At 36.7% G+C, this 15,149-nt stretch overlaps 1 protein-coding gene across 1 annotated transcript in view; it reads left to right on the forward strand.

The window, feature by feature from the left end:
• LOC134847028 (uncharacterized) overlaps window positions 1-14,438 on the forward strand; it is a 397,482-nt gene extending 383,044 nt beyond the window's left edge. The window contains exons 2-5 of the mRNA XM_063864517.1: window positions 6,377-7,177; window positions 12,395-12,642; window positions 13,316-13,562; window positions 14,074-14,438. Of these exons, the coding sequence (XP_063720587.1) occupies window positions 6,412-7,177; window positions 12,395-12,642; window positions 13,316-13,562; window positions 14,074-14,291 (1,479 nt within the window). The 5' untranslated portion in view covers window positions 6,377-6,411 and the 3' untranslated portion in view covers window positions 14,292-14,438. The remainder of the gene's footprint in view (window positions 1-6,376; window positions 7,178-12,394; window positions 12,643-13,315; window positions 13,563-14,073) is intronic.
• The last annotated feature ends 711 nt before the right edge of the window (window positions 14,439-15,149 follow it).

The raw sequence follows: 15,149 nt of genomic DNA on the forward strand, positions 1-15,149 counted from the left end.
GAGAATTTTTTAAACAAAATAGTTCCCTGACAAACAAAGCGTATACTGGGAACCCTATGCAGTGTCATTTTTCTGCAAAACAGGTAACTATTGATAAGAAACAAAAACTGTTAGAGAAGCTTGTTGATATTATTATTTTTCTTTTAAGCATACTATGTTTTCATTTGATCTTAAGCTAAAGAGAATAATTTGACACATCTTCGCTCAATTGCATGAAAAACAATGCGTATTACTGTAATACGTTTTTAATGCAATTGCGTGAAGATGTGTCAAATTCTTCTCTTTAGCTTAAGAGATCATATGAAAACATAAAATGCTTAAAGTACTTAATTTGTTCAGAAATTTCTTAAAACTAGAAAAATAATAATACCATGAAGGTTCTCCAACACATTCTTTTTGCTATCAATAGGTACCTGTTTTACCGACAAACGACGCTGCATGCGGTTCCCAGTATTTGTTGTAATAATTAGTTTTAGGTTTTCATTGATAGCTTTTGGAAGGACACTTAAGTCTTTTTTTGGGTCTCTAAAGCTCATATAGGGTTACTCTTGCGATCAGCAAGGGTGTTGCAACCGGTACTAGATTTTTTCCCGTCACTAATTTTGTTCACAAGACTCAATTTCTGGTGGTACCTTGGCTCATAATGAATTTAACTCAAAATCTGAGTTCGAATCTGACCATGACCTGTTTTTTGTTAAACGGTGAACAGTCAGTTTCAAATAAAATAGTCGGCCTATTTTTTGTCTGTGTTGATGTTTTGCGGCTTAGTTGACATATCTTAGAATCGCTTTTTTTGCTGCACGAAATTTTCATTGCTAGTGTTTTGATCTACTACAGTTTGTAACTTTACTTACCTTCGTATTTCCTTTTGTTTCGTTTAAAAATTCGGTCTTTATTTTATTGGCTTAGTTACCTAATTTTGAGTATTTTCAAGAGAAAAACAGTTTTGATGCTTCCCTCTGGATTGCTCAAAATGTTAAAAGTCTTAGAATAAAGTTTATTGTTCAAATTTTTTCATGACAACAATTCTGTTTTTGATTCTACTGGAATTTACTCAAATTGTGTCGACCCAGTTGCCGGTAGATAATTGTTTTTAAGTTTTGATTAAACGCCGACGATTGTGTTTCTGGACGTGTTTTCCACAATTAGAACATCATTCCAGACAGCATTTTGAAGTTATTTTTGTTGTGGCTTATATGAAAATTGATAATTTTTTTGGACTTAGTGGCTGTCCTTTCCTGTCTGCTAGCTTGCAATACCAAGTTTAAGCGTAATTTTACTGGGTGAAAACTTTCTTGTTTCTGTTTTCACGGAAACCGGTTATAAGAATTTATAACATTAAGAGTTCGGCTCGGACTTAAATCATAGATAAAGCGATAAAGGGAAGTTCTCTGCCGGTAAAAACAAATAGTATCTTTTTAATAAACGCAAAGCAGTGATGTCATGCCGAAGTGGATAAACTGATTCTTCCTAATTGGAGGCCAGGTTGCGCATCCTCGGTGTGGGATCTTAATAATTTGGTTTCTTGATTCTGCCCTTGAAAAATTAGTCTGCGTTGTTTCTGAATGAGTCCTCGCATTTGCCTCTTAAACGTTACACTGAGCAATGCCATGTTACAAATAGTCGAAAGCAAGAACTGGTTGTTTTAAAAGGCGTTGAGTGCGACATTTCGTAACAACCGACAAGTAACAATGCATTGGCAAGAAACAAACGCTTGCTCCACTCCGCTTACATTCGACACGAGCAGCATAGTGTGCTTGAATCAGTGTTTGCCGCTCAATCAGCTATTACGAATTGTCGCGTGGTTCGAGTTATCACCTGGGCGAATCGCCGCTTTCGACCAAATTGCGCTTTTGACGAGTTATCGCCTCACGCATGGACAAGCATATTGCAACCGCGTTTTTGACTTTTCACATAAAAATTTTGTAAACAGAATTGTGATTTGAATGATCCCTGATATCTTCATCAACTGATTGATTTTGTTATCTCTGATAACGACATATAGAGTTGTGTATGCAGGCCAATAAGTTTTATTAAATACATTTTAAAAAAGTTGCCAGTTTTTTCGGTTTCACCATTTTTGGCGTATTTTGTTTCAGCTTAGCTTCGATTATATTCAAAGGCTCATGCTCTCGAGTCTAGATTTTTTTGGCCTTTCTGAGCTATTTAAAAAAAAATTAATTGGCGCCGGTTCTTTCAACTTATTTGCTTTATACAATCCTAATTCTGGCTGAGCGAAACCAGATCGGTTTTACATTTTTGATCTCAAGGACTGAAAACGTGTTTCGTTTTGTTTTTCAATTATTGTTTTAGTTCAGTAATTTTTTTTTCAAACTCACGACTTTAGTGCTGGTCAAGAAAAGGTACGGCCGAGTTTTAAAATATTCACAAACTAAAAATTGTTTTCGGGTGTATCTCTCATTGTTCTTGCGAAACTTCTAAAGGCAGTCAATACTAATAGGTGTTCTAAAAAAAGTAGCAGTTTTTTCTTTCGTAGTGTTTTAAGATTTTTCATTGTATATAACAGGGATTTCTTACAGCAAATTTAAATACTGTGCCGAAATAAGCTTCGTTTTTGTTTAATTTTGTTTTTTTTCTATCAGGAGCTTGGTTTTTATTCTATTTTTTTTAATTGTATCAGGAAAAAATCAAAAAAAAAAATTTTCATCTTCACAGTGTCTGTTTTGTCTGTTAGACTCGAAGGAGTTGATTTTTTTGTTTAAACATTGAAGTAAAACTTATAGCTGCATCGCTTCGTTAAGCAAAAAATGATCTTTTAATTCGTATTCATCGCAGCAATGCGTTCGACTTGCACCACAGTTTCCTGTTCTCAATTTTTATAAATAGAAGGGGCATAAGGGACAAATTCCCATGGCTTCAGAACGGTTTGATTGGTAGAACTGAAGTGGTAATGTGTGAGCGCGACTAGTGAACTTAAAAAATTTAGAGGGCACAGTTCTGGGAATGCTTCTGTTATTTATTGATCTTCTCGGTATTAGCGATATACAGGGAGATATGACGGTGCTGCATTATACGTATTCATTTCCTTCAGTCCTTCATAAGTATCGCATATCAATGATATTGCACTTTATTTGAGCTCTTATACAATTGAATTTATTTTTCGGATGCGTGTTGTTAGTCCGTCCGACGTCCCCTGATGTTATTGAAAACGGAGATTGCAAACTTTAATTCAAAGTTGATTCGCCTGGTTTTGGTGGCTGAATATATTTTTGTGTTCTCAATCAATATTGACAAGATTAGCATCTAACATACCATGAACTTTACTTTACATCGCGCTATTTATAAATATCATCATCACGCCACTAATCAAAGGTCAATGTCTTTACTTACGAAGGTGAATGTTAAAGTTCATGTATGTTACAATAAGTATTCATTTCTTTCAGTTTTACATTTTTTCAGTCGATCTTCGAAGCTTTCCTCGCTGATGATTGAAAAATTTAGTAGCTGCCTGAAAGTTATGTTCGTCTTCTTGGGACTGGTACTTAATTCAGAGAAACTTGATTAATTTCTCATGTCATCCAAATAAAAAAAATGGTTGTTCGGACCCCGTAATATGTCAGTTTTGGTTCACGAAATCGAAATACACGTTCGAAGGCTGAGTTTTTTTAACGAAGTTTTATTAATAAACGATCAGATTGACCGCGCTACTGGATTATGCTTGTGGCAACTAAGAGAACTCGGGGATACACGTAAACGTATATCATCTTAAAAAGCTAGTCATGTGTCTTGAGCCTTTGTTTTTTATGTCTAGATTTGTGATACGGCCTTTATTCTGGCTCGACTGGTGAACAAGTTTACAAACGCCAGCGGGCCCGGAATGCAGCTGCTCATATCGTTGTCTGCTTGAACCGTTGAGCTCATATATCTCAAATTCCAATCAACCTATGTTGTCAGGTATAGGTCCGATCGATTTTAAAATTCCACCGATTGGTCTTCAAATTTTACAATTTAACTACATGCGTAGTTATCTCTGCTACATTTCGCTCCTGTTACGCTGAGCCAGAAACTGTGAAAACTACTTCAAATAAGAGAAGGGGTACAACATATCCGGCCAAGTTTTGTCGATTCTGCTGCTGTTGTTTGAAACAAACTTCAGATGATCCTGCAGTCTTTAGAAGTTTGAAGCGTGTCTCAAAACTCATTTTTTTTGTATTCAATTTTTCATTTCTCATTAAATTTTCCACTTTTGTATAAAAGTGCAATTTTTTTGCTCTGTTTTATTAATAGGAAACTGTCAAATTGGGCATGTATTATTACGCAAGCGTTATCAAACGGGAATGTAGACTTTTTTGGGTTGACGACTTGTTAAACAAAATCACTTGAATCACTGGAATTGATTCCCGTGCACACGTGCAACCAACATACGCTTTACCGGTCTACTGTTACTACTGGCAGTGTTTTTTAAGCAAAAATTTCTCAAGTTTTAAAAGACAAACTATTCCGTTTCAATAAATTTTCGGACTATCGTTAGTCTGATAATGTTTTGTCGGCTTAGTTGCCGCATCACAGTTGTCTTGTTATACAAGGTATTTACAGAAAAACATATGATAGCTTGACTTACATCAAAATCAAAATTAATTAGCTTTTCAGGCACACATGGTATTTGAGACAAATACTACGCCTGAGGTGGTAAAGGTTGTGCGTTCAAACCAGGTCAGAACTTTTTTTATTCAAAAGGGAAATTTTCTGTTTCGAAAAATTGTCAAGCTGTTGTGTGTCTGCTTATGTTCGGTTGGCTTAATTGCCTTGTTACGGATTTTTGCTGGGCTGTAAGCAATGTTTATTGTAACTGAAAGAGTTTTGATTTATTACTGTTATTTGTAAATTTACTAACTTTGTATTTTTTGTCTTTTTTACGCTTTTGCGTGTTTCTGGAGGGAGAAGCTTAAAAATTTAGATTTTCGGAATGTTCAAAAATTTTTCAATGGAAAACGATTTTGCTCAAAGGGATTGTAAACTGCCTTTTCCAGCTTAGTGGCCGAAGATTTTTGTGTCTGAATACTTACTAAACGCCAGTTATTGTGTTTTTAAATCGAACATCATTCCAGACAATTTCTGAAAGTTTTGTTGTTATGGTTTTTTCGAAATTCTCTAATTTTTTTTACGATTTAGTGTTTTTTTATTCATTTTCTGTCTGCTGGCTTGCAATGCTATGTGTGTGTGTGTGTGGTTTCCCAAGTGGTGCGAAGCTCAGCTTCGCCTCTGTGTCAAATATCAATACTAAAAGTTTACTGAAATTGAACGACAATCACTGCGATATAGTTTTTTCAAACAGACAGTTTTTGAAACAGACAGTTTTTGTTTTCTGTGTTCAGTTACCGTTTTCAAACTGTTTGTTAGGAATGCCTTTCATTTCATTTTTATCAGCGATTTTATGATTTTCGGGAATTGGTTGTTACTTAACTGCCCCGTGCTATTGCTCTGTTACGTTCTGTGTAAAAAAAATCAACTTCAGATTTATAAAAATAACAGTTTTTGGAAGAACGTTGTTGTGAAAACCAAAAAGATTTTCTCTGTTTTCATGGGCGTCGTTTGGAAAAGTCTTTGCTAGGCTTTTTTTTTATTCCCTTGTGTTATCTTCTGCCAAACTCTACACTACACGTTCCAGAATAAAATTGCGAAAATGACCAAGTAGTCTTGTTTGAGTTTTGGCTCTTAAAATGAGAATTTTAGTGTGGAAAGATAAGCGTTTTCCTGATGTGTCCTATCTTTATTAGGATTGTGATAAGATTTTGACCTTACTGGATAAACACAGAATGGCACATTCGAGCTGCTTTCAGTTGTTTATTTTCTTTTTAAATAACCATTTAAAGCAAACTGAAAACTGAATTGCAAAAAGTTTGATTATATAAAGTGCTAGTCCAGAAATTTTTCCAGTCTTGTCTTGGCATTGGCACTGCTTCTTATTTCTAGTGGCATTTTCTCAACTTTTTGTGTGTCGAGCTCTGCAAAGTAATTTTATGGACATATTTTTTTTTTAAATAGCAAGAAGTCGTTTTGAAACCAACAAATGGCATTGTATCAGCGTGCGCCTTCCTCTCAAAATTAGCCCCTCGCTCCACCATATCATCTTAAGAAAAGACTTAGGTTCATTCGGTAGACAGGGATGCAGTTGAAAATGGATTTTGTTTGGGCAATAGTAACGTCAGTTTTGAGTGCTCGTTTTTATTTCAAAATGATGAAAAAAAATGGTAAAAAGAAAATGGTTCATTCTTTTCTGGTCATTCCTAGGCTCAGACTAAAATGTATCGTTATCTAGATATTGCTTTGATTTGGATGCAAAATCACTACAAATGCCCGAGGAAAACATACAGAAAGACTCAGTTGAAACGTTCATGTAGTTTCTCAATTTCAGATTTTCGAATTGTTTGAAACTTACTGCATTTTTATATGGATTTAGATTTTAAAACCATCGTAGGCGAGACTGTTGCCGAGCTTCTATCGGGTTATAGAAACTTCACTAATGTTCTCTCTTCTGAGGTGATAGAAGTCGCCAGTTCTCGAGTGGTACGATCGTCTGTCATCGGCGACGAAGGCTTAATTATTGTTCAACTTGAATTCAAATGTCGACAAAGTTACGGCGACGAAGAATCAAAAATTACTGTTCTTTATTTTCTGAAAGAAGCCACAAACGTTTGTGTTGGGAAGCTCAAAATCAAAGATCAGTTGCCGTGCCCTTTGGCAGAACTGCTTGATACCTACATTATACCCTGGCCAAATTCCGCCAGGAGGTACGCTTTGCCTTACAGCAACTACGTGAAGTTAATCCCAGTTTCGACCTTACCAGGTATATCAAGTATACATCGCCGAGAAGCTGCCTTTGCAAGGAACTTTGAGCATGAGCTTCGTGAAAGGCTTATTTTTATTTGGGGATCTAAATTGAGTGAGAAAGACTTGAATTCTATCAAACCACCTATCCAGGTTAAAGAAAAAGCAAAATGCTCAAAGGGCGCGGAGTTTCAAAAAATCTTTGTCAGCGAAATCTGGACAGTAATGCAAATGGAGCATTTTAATTCTGGCTCTCGATTGTCATTTTTGCCAATGGAGCTGGTTGAAGTAATTTATAGACACGTGGAACAATACTGGAAATCAAGTATTGAGACAAGAGGAGTTTTTGCTAGTGTTGTTGCTCAAGTGCCGTTTCCTAAGCCAAAGGGTGAGTGTTATCCTTTTTCATCTGTGAGGTTTGATTAATCTTCTATTAGTATGATTCTCAATTGCCTTGTCATCTCAACAACGTGGACTGTCAAAAGCTTTCCAAGCAAAACAATTCGAGAAAAATCATCCAAAATTTAAAAAAAATTCATCAAAGTGTCATCAAAGGCATAGTTTTTACGCTTGCGATTAGCAAGCGTTATCAAATCGGAATGTAGTTTTTTTCGGGTTAACAACTAGTTGAAGAAAATCAGTTGAATCACTTACGGGTGGGTACTAAGTTACTATTAGCTACTGTTTGGGTGGTGGTGCTACGTGGTAGTTTCGAAGGTAATTAAATTTTCGGGACAACTGGTGTATGCTCAAAGATTGTCGGCCTGGTTTCAATTCTTGCTTGGCATGTTTGTCTAGAGTGCCTGTTCCATAAAAACAGGTATTATGAAATTGTTTGTAATGTAATATTGAGCTGGAAACATTCATAGCTTTTGGACTTAAAAACTCCCGTCAAAAAAGGCTGTTTAAATTTTGTCTTGATAAATAAATCAGACGAGCACATTTCGTTACTCTATTCGAAAGTCGCATCAAAAATCAAACAAAACAATAGAAACAAGTCAGTCGCAGAGAAAACAATAGAAACAAGTAACACAATTATCCGACCACGCTCCTTGAAAATATCAGTTTACATCTTGCAAATTGTGTGGTTTTCTATTCCTGAGCGCTTGCTTCATTCTCCCGAAATTAAACTATTAATCAAAAATGTAAAACTGATTTTTAATGGAAACTGAGAAAAATGTAGACATTTTTTATTTCGAATCAAAACAGAAAGGCATTTAATATGTAGTGTACTCAATGATACTATTTCAATAAATTATTTGGTCATAGAAAATTGTAAATCGACAAATGATCAAAGCTTTTAGTTTCGCTTCACGGCTGATCTTCCTTTCCAGCAACGATTGATTATGAAAGAACTTAATAATAATTAAATAATTTGAGAAAGTGATAGCCCAGCTAAATTAGACCTGTCTCGAAGGCTTAAAGGTGCGTATCCTCTAATGCGAAATTATCATAATTAAAGTCGCTATGATGCTAGGGTAATCAAAAAACTGGGGGTTGTTGTTTTCGCCATGGTCGTGATTTGCTCGTCTATAGCTAGGTCTAGGAACTTCGCGGCATTCAGTGGCCGAAGCCACATGTCTGCGGGTGTAAGAAGGGAGGGGATATAGGGACAATTGAGACGATGGAAAGTAGTGTGGGGTGCAAGGAAGACGGTTGGGCATAGAAAGGCAATGGAGTTGGAAGTGCTTACAGCAGGTGTATCGGGAGAGGGATTGTTCTAAGGGGTCAACTTTGAATTTTGGTTGGAGGGATACAAATAACTTTAGAGGTTGGAACTTCAGGCAGGAGGGTTACTTGTTTCGTATGATTGTGTTTTGAAATAAGTGCCAAATGTTTAAAAACAAAAGCGGAGACTTCGTCTCGGTTTTCAGTTTGTTTTTGAGGGGGATACAAATACCTTAGAGGTTGGGGCTTCAGTAAGGAACTTGGTTAATTTTTTTGTTTGATTGATTTTTAAAATAAGTTTTAAATATTTATAAGCCAAGGATGAGACGTCGTCTCGGTTTTGAAACTCTTTGGTGGAGTTCGTTTAACAATTTAGTTAAAATTTCAGTGGTTTCTTTCTTCAGGCAGTTGAGAATTGATGGGCGTATTTGGCGAGGGGAAGAGAGTGAGTATGGAAAAACTGTTGGGGTCTGGTAACGGTGAAAAAACTGGGAAGATAATGGTGCAGTGGTTTTAGATGGTTAAATTTTCAGCTTCGGTGTGCAGTGAACTCAAGACTGTGGCATCAGTTATAACACGGAAGGCTGCTCGGTTTTTGCTAACCTGCAAGCGGTTAAGGGAGGTGTTACTGGCAGCGTGGGACCATACATGGGAGAGGTTTTCTAGTGTGAGTTTAAATTAGGGTTTCCTTGGTTTAATCCTATGTTGAACCTGCTAAGGCTTTCAGGATTCTTATCCTGCGCCTGGCCTTGTTCGTGGATTGTTTGTAGTGAGTGAAGCAACTGAGCCGGGTCAATTGTAACGCCTAAATTTTAGATTGTTGCTCAGCGTGAGACGCTCCATGTTCAAAAACACACTGGGTGCTTTATTGATGTCTTTATTGTAAGACGAAAAGAGAGTGACTGATCCTTTAGGGTACGGAAAATTTAGTTTTGAGAAATATAAAAGTTATTTAATTTTTAGGTAGCCATTTATTGAGTTAGATGCTTGTTCGATCTCAGAGTTCTGCGAGAAAGGAAGGAAAATTGTCCGCATATGAGACGAGGTGTGTGTTCTTTGGGGGGGGGCATCATGAACGTGAAAATAAAATGGAGTGGGTGATAGCACAGAACCCTGGGGAAATCCGCAGTGAACTATTCTATGGGGGTTGGCTTTTCGCGAAAGCAAATGGTGGCTTGACGTCAACTTAAATAAATGTTGAGCCAGCTACTGAACTTGTTGCTGGGCCTGCTACACTGAACTGCAAAAATTGTTTTCTGAGCGGTTCTTCATCGACTGCAGCTCGCTTTTCTTTTCCCTAAATTTACAATCACAGATTTCCACTGGGTCTTCTGAATGAAAACTTGCTGTTAAAGTTTGTACCTAGGTGCGCGAGCGCTATAAGCGGCCATTACAAAGCCCTGTTATACAGCGATAATTCGATGAAGCACCGATTTGAGAGATCATCAGGAAATCTTACGACCTGTCAAGTGATTTCTCCTCCGGACAATTATTCAACATAACTCCTATTTCATAGTTAGATCTTTTTTCTGTTTGCAGAAAAAACTGTAAAGTGACAAGTAATTTGAAAGTGACAAGTAATTTGAAATGCATTTGCAAGCTCAAATCTTGCCCTCGCAAATGCATTGAACGTTTTTTGGTTACAAAAATGTGGAAATTTATGTGAAAATCAAAAACGGAATGACTTCGTTCGCGCTGCTGAAATGCAAATAGACCAAATGAATGATATTGCAGAAAAGCCCTATTTCAAATTTCATCATGTAGATGAAGAAATGAAAAAACCCTCAATTATATCTAATCTGCAACTTCACCAGAAGATTCCCTGATGTCAGCTTTAGTCAAGACTGCCAAGTCTGCTTTTGTAATCTTCATGAGAGAGCTTTTTAATATGTGTATTGATGAAAGTGTCTTTCCTGCGGTAATCAAAACTTCCATGGTTCTACCACTTCTGAAAAAGGAAACTCTTCAGACTGAACTTATAGGTTCCTACCGGTCTGTTTCAAATTTTTTAGCATAGTCTCGGAAAGATTGATATTCCTACAATTACTTGATCGCTTAGAAAGTTTCAATACATTAGCTGCACTAGGCTTATCTGCACTAGGCATATCGGAAGTACAGAAATGGCGTTGCTCAATAGTTGACTGATTCTCCTTCAGATCTAATAAGGTCTTATCTTAGAAACACACGCCAAACAGTTCTCATCAAGAATCGCGTTCAGATGGAAGATTTTTTTAACACTGGTGTTCCACATGCGTCTATACTTGGACCTCTTCTGTTTTACAATTATCTTGGCCCACTCCCAGAAGTGTTGGCAAGTATAGTACTTAAGTATCAGATTTACGCAGATGACATGACAATCTACAAGTCATTGAAAAAACGAACCTCTAGATGTCACTTGAACTTGGCAGATTGATAGCATTGCCAAATGGTTTAGAACGAAGGGTTTGGCACTAAATACTGATAAAACCGAAGATTGTGTTTAGAAAAAGTCAATAGTACAAAACCTGTTAAATGTGTATATTTTTGCGATACATCAATTGATCTCAAAGAGCGCTTGGTTTCTCTCGGGGTAATAATTGATCAGAATCTTAAAATGAGGTTTTCAATTACCGCTCTCTGTAGTCCATGCTCTTTTCAACTGCGCAAATCATACCGTATAGGAAAATACTTGAACTTTTATAATAGACACAAGCTAGCAGAAAACCTCAATGTGACGACACTGAATAACTGTAAAAACTTGCATGCGGGCCTTCTGGTTTTCTTTTGCAAAATTTACAAGAAGTTTAAAATGCTGCATGTTCTTTTGTTTTTCAGCTTTCGAAGTTACGAAGTATTACAATATTTCTGCACGAATTACGTTGGTTACCTGTGAAAAGCAGATTTGAATATACGCTTTAATGTCTTTTTAACACCCATTCGAACCGATATATATGCGCAATGCTTCTCCATCGATGAGACGAACTTACTCCAGTCGTAACTTGAACGAAGTAGTACCAAAAGTTTCCTCCGACTACGGAAAAAGCAGCTTCCCTTTTCTAGGTCCCAGGTAGTGGAACAAACTGCCATTTCGCATTAAAAATTGCCAAAGCACAGAAATTTTTAAACAGCTGTTGAAAACGATCTGATGAAATAAATTTTACTACTTCAAATGATTTCAGTTTGTGAAATGCCAAATTATCTGATTACAGAGTTTTAAAACACTAAAAAACCTCCCTAAAAGACACTGTGATGTCATCGAACTTAACAAACCAAAAAGAAGGTTAATTTTCAAAAAGTTGAAGCCTGTTTTTTAATGCGAACTTGGCCCGTCCTGTCGAGCAAGACGGCAAACCGTATTTTGCTCATTTGGACAATTTTGACATTTCTGGGATGTTTTCCAGAAAATGTGATACAACACAAAGTATCTGTTCTATTTTTAATTCAAAACATTCGTTAATCCAAGATCGCATTAGAGCTGGCAGTTTGTTTTTTTTTTAAATCTTAATCAGATGTCCGAGGACCACCGCAATGTGTGCTCGTTTCTCGGTTGAAGCAACATTATCCAGCCCAGAAAAATAATGAAAAAGATCCGTGTAAAGAGCTGAGCAGACCGTATGTTGGTCCTTCACTAGTGGATAAACAGACTTAATTTAAATCCTATTATTTAGTGAAAATTTTGTCTCTAATTGAAGAAAGGAAATTTTAATTGCCATAATAATTGCGAAATATGGCACTACAAGCAAGCTCTTCAGCCGTATTAAGTTTATTACAACCTGTTTTAGGAAATTTTTACTTAATTTTGAGTTGGAATTGTTGATATGTTGTTCTCTGAGACATTTATGGTCTGACACGCTTAAAAGGACTAATTTTGTTGCATTTTTGTTAGATTTTATAATGATCTTGCGGTGCAGTGCCTAGCGGTTGCTTTGTTTGATAATCAGTGATCTTTATTGTCCAGGAATCAACGTGAACATGATGCCAATTGTGTTGGGCGATCTCGATTCAATCCCAAAAGACATGCGCCAGTATCTTCCACTTCTAGCAGTGTGTCCTCTAAATCGAGAAGAGTTTGATAAGATTGGATACCTAACAATCCACGAGTCAACAGTTAAGGAAGATGGCAAATCACAGAGAAGGGAAGGACTGCATACGGAGACGCCTGGAAAGATACAGATACCGTATGCTTCCGACTGTTCCCTGCCATCAGTACGTTTCTTTACACTAGCGAACTTGCGGAGCGTAGTGTATTAGTACAAACCTTCTTTTTTTTCAACCTAAGTCGCAAATAAAATTGTTCTTTAAAATGTTCACTTAGTTGGTGGCACTTTGCAACAATCACGATCTGTACCATTCGAAATTTCGTAGCATCAGTTCTCTGCTTTATTTTTGGCTAGTGTTTGTGATTTTCTAATCGTCTGTGGCTGAGTGATTAGTGCGCGAGACTCATAAACTCTGGTGTGCATATCGGATCTGAGACGTAGCCGAAATTTTACTAATTCGAGGCTTATTTCTTCTTTTTCTTGTTGCATTTTATAGAGCTGTTTTTTGTCGTGTTCTTGCTAGTATTTGCTTCGCGTCAATGTTGAATCTTCAAATACAACCTTAAATAGACCTCGAGTTTTATCATGTCGATGTCTCATCAAGGGAAGAATTGCGATTCTGCATAGAAAGACGAACAGCTAATGGTTTGTCAGACTTTACTCAAAATTTGACTTTTTAAAGCAAAAGAGCAGGATAAATTGCGAGTAATGCTGTTTTATAAAAGGCAATCTAATCTCTTAATGGATCCTCGTATTCGAGCAATTCGGTTTCATTATGCGCGTGATGGATCGAAGCGTTTGTCACGTTCATACCTCATGCTACTAAGTTTATGATGTAGGACGTAAAAGGTTCCTGGAGAGTTCAGTCAGATGTTCCCAGTTCAGTCAGATGGGGCCGTGGAGTGCACGACGGGAACCTGGGAGCTACGTACGAGTACATAGGAGGTATCTACATGGCCTCAAATGTGGCCGACAGTTGTCGCATCTGGAACTGCAAGGTGAACCACCCAGAGGAGTTTGTGGGCCATCTGGGAGACATAGAGAACATGCGTAGTTTCCTCGGACAGGGAGAAACTTTGGCTGCAGGTACTTGAGAAAAAAATGGTTTTAAGAGTAATGAACGTAATTATTAAAAAAAACTCAGTAAAGTCTTAAAATTTGTTCACGCTCAATTTTCATTTTTTTTCGCGGTTTGAGTTGATTTTTTTTAAGTTCACTTCATTTTTTTTTTGTTAAATTAATGGTCAGATTATGGAAATTTATCGTCAGATTTCCCAGCGAAATAAAAAAAATAACTGTGGATCCAGTTTTCTCTTGTGTTCAGTCAGTTTTTTTCTGTTTCTTTGCGTTCATTACTCTTTTCCGACTGTCAGTTGGCTACGTTTGAAATTTTTCGCTTGAAGTTTTCCAAGAATTTAAGATAATTTAAAGAAGCGCTGTTAACTACTTCGGCTTTGCTGATAAATTTTTCGTAATATATTTCATAATTAGTCGTTATAGATCCTTAAAAAATTATGCGCTAAAGCCCAACTTTTTCAGTGTTTTTGAGACATCCTTCATGATTAAATTGACCTTTTCGCACTTTGCACCCTTGAAGGCGAAGTGGTGTGGATCACAGACTGTACTCCTCACGAGTCACTTCCTCTGAAGAAGGGAACGAAGAGACAGTACTTCAGACTGGTGACTAGTGACGTCACTGTGTGGTATGAGGACCACAGCACGCCGAACCCACTGGGCATAAAGCCATCGGAGGGAGTGAAAATAGTCAGTGGGAACAAGTTTGCTAAGCCTCATTCAGCATCAGCTTCACGTTAACCAGCTAATAAACACTGTCATCTTATTTTATCGACAAAATTTCAATCTCTCTTAACATCATAATTGTTCAAATCATTTTATTACTGTAGCTTAGTTATAATTCTTGTGTACAAAATTTTCAAAACAGAATTTATGTATATATTTTAAGCGGTTGTTCCTATGGCAGATGAGAAAAGAGCCTCTAACAGGAATTTTTCGCATAGTCACTCATCATGTGTCCCTGGACGACGTGAAGACAAATCTGTGTGGGTCGTGTTATTTTTTTTCCCAGGAAAAGCTTTAAAAGATGTTCGCGCTTAAGTTGTGTTGCTAGGCGGAATGCAAATTACGCTCTCTATTATAAAAAGTGCATATGGCTCGAAAAAAAACGTGATTCTTTTTCGATTCAGATGCAAAAGTGGTGTGATCTTTAAGATCTCTCAGTAGATCAAAAAATTATCTATTGGCCAAGTTTTCTCAAATTGAGTTAGTTTTTTTTTATATAATGTACCAATCATTTCAGATTCTTGGATTTTAGTTTGAATTAAAAATTTTAAAAAATGGTCAAAATTGATAGTTTTTTTTCGGTTTTCTCGAGCTCTATAACCTTTTCCAACTGTCTGTTGGCTATGTTGGTGGTTAACATGTTTCGTTGGATTGATAATTTTTTTCATACAAAAACATTCAATTGGAGCGGCTAAGATATCACATTCTTTTTTTTAGTGAACGTTTATTCCATAATTGTCAACCAGAAAAAAAACATTCATTGCATAGTAAAAATTCAATTTGGTTGCAATTTAATCTAGCTATACAGTAGTTATTGTCTTTTTGTGTTTACGAGTCGATGAACGTAGTCAAGATTCTTGTATAGGTCGCGGT

The sequence above is a fragment of the Symsagittifera roscoffensis genome, chromosome 5 (assembly GCF_963678635.1).
Source record: "Symsagittifera roscoffensis chromosome 5, txSymRosc1.1, whole genome shotgun sequence".
Taxonomy (NCBI): Eukaryota; Metazoa; Xenacoelomorpha; order Acoela; family Convolutidae; genus Symsagittifera; species Symsagittifera roscoffensis.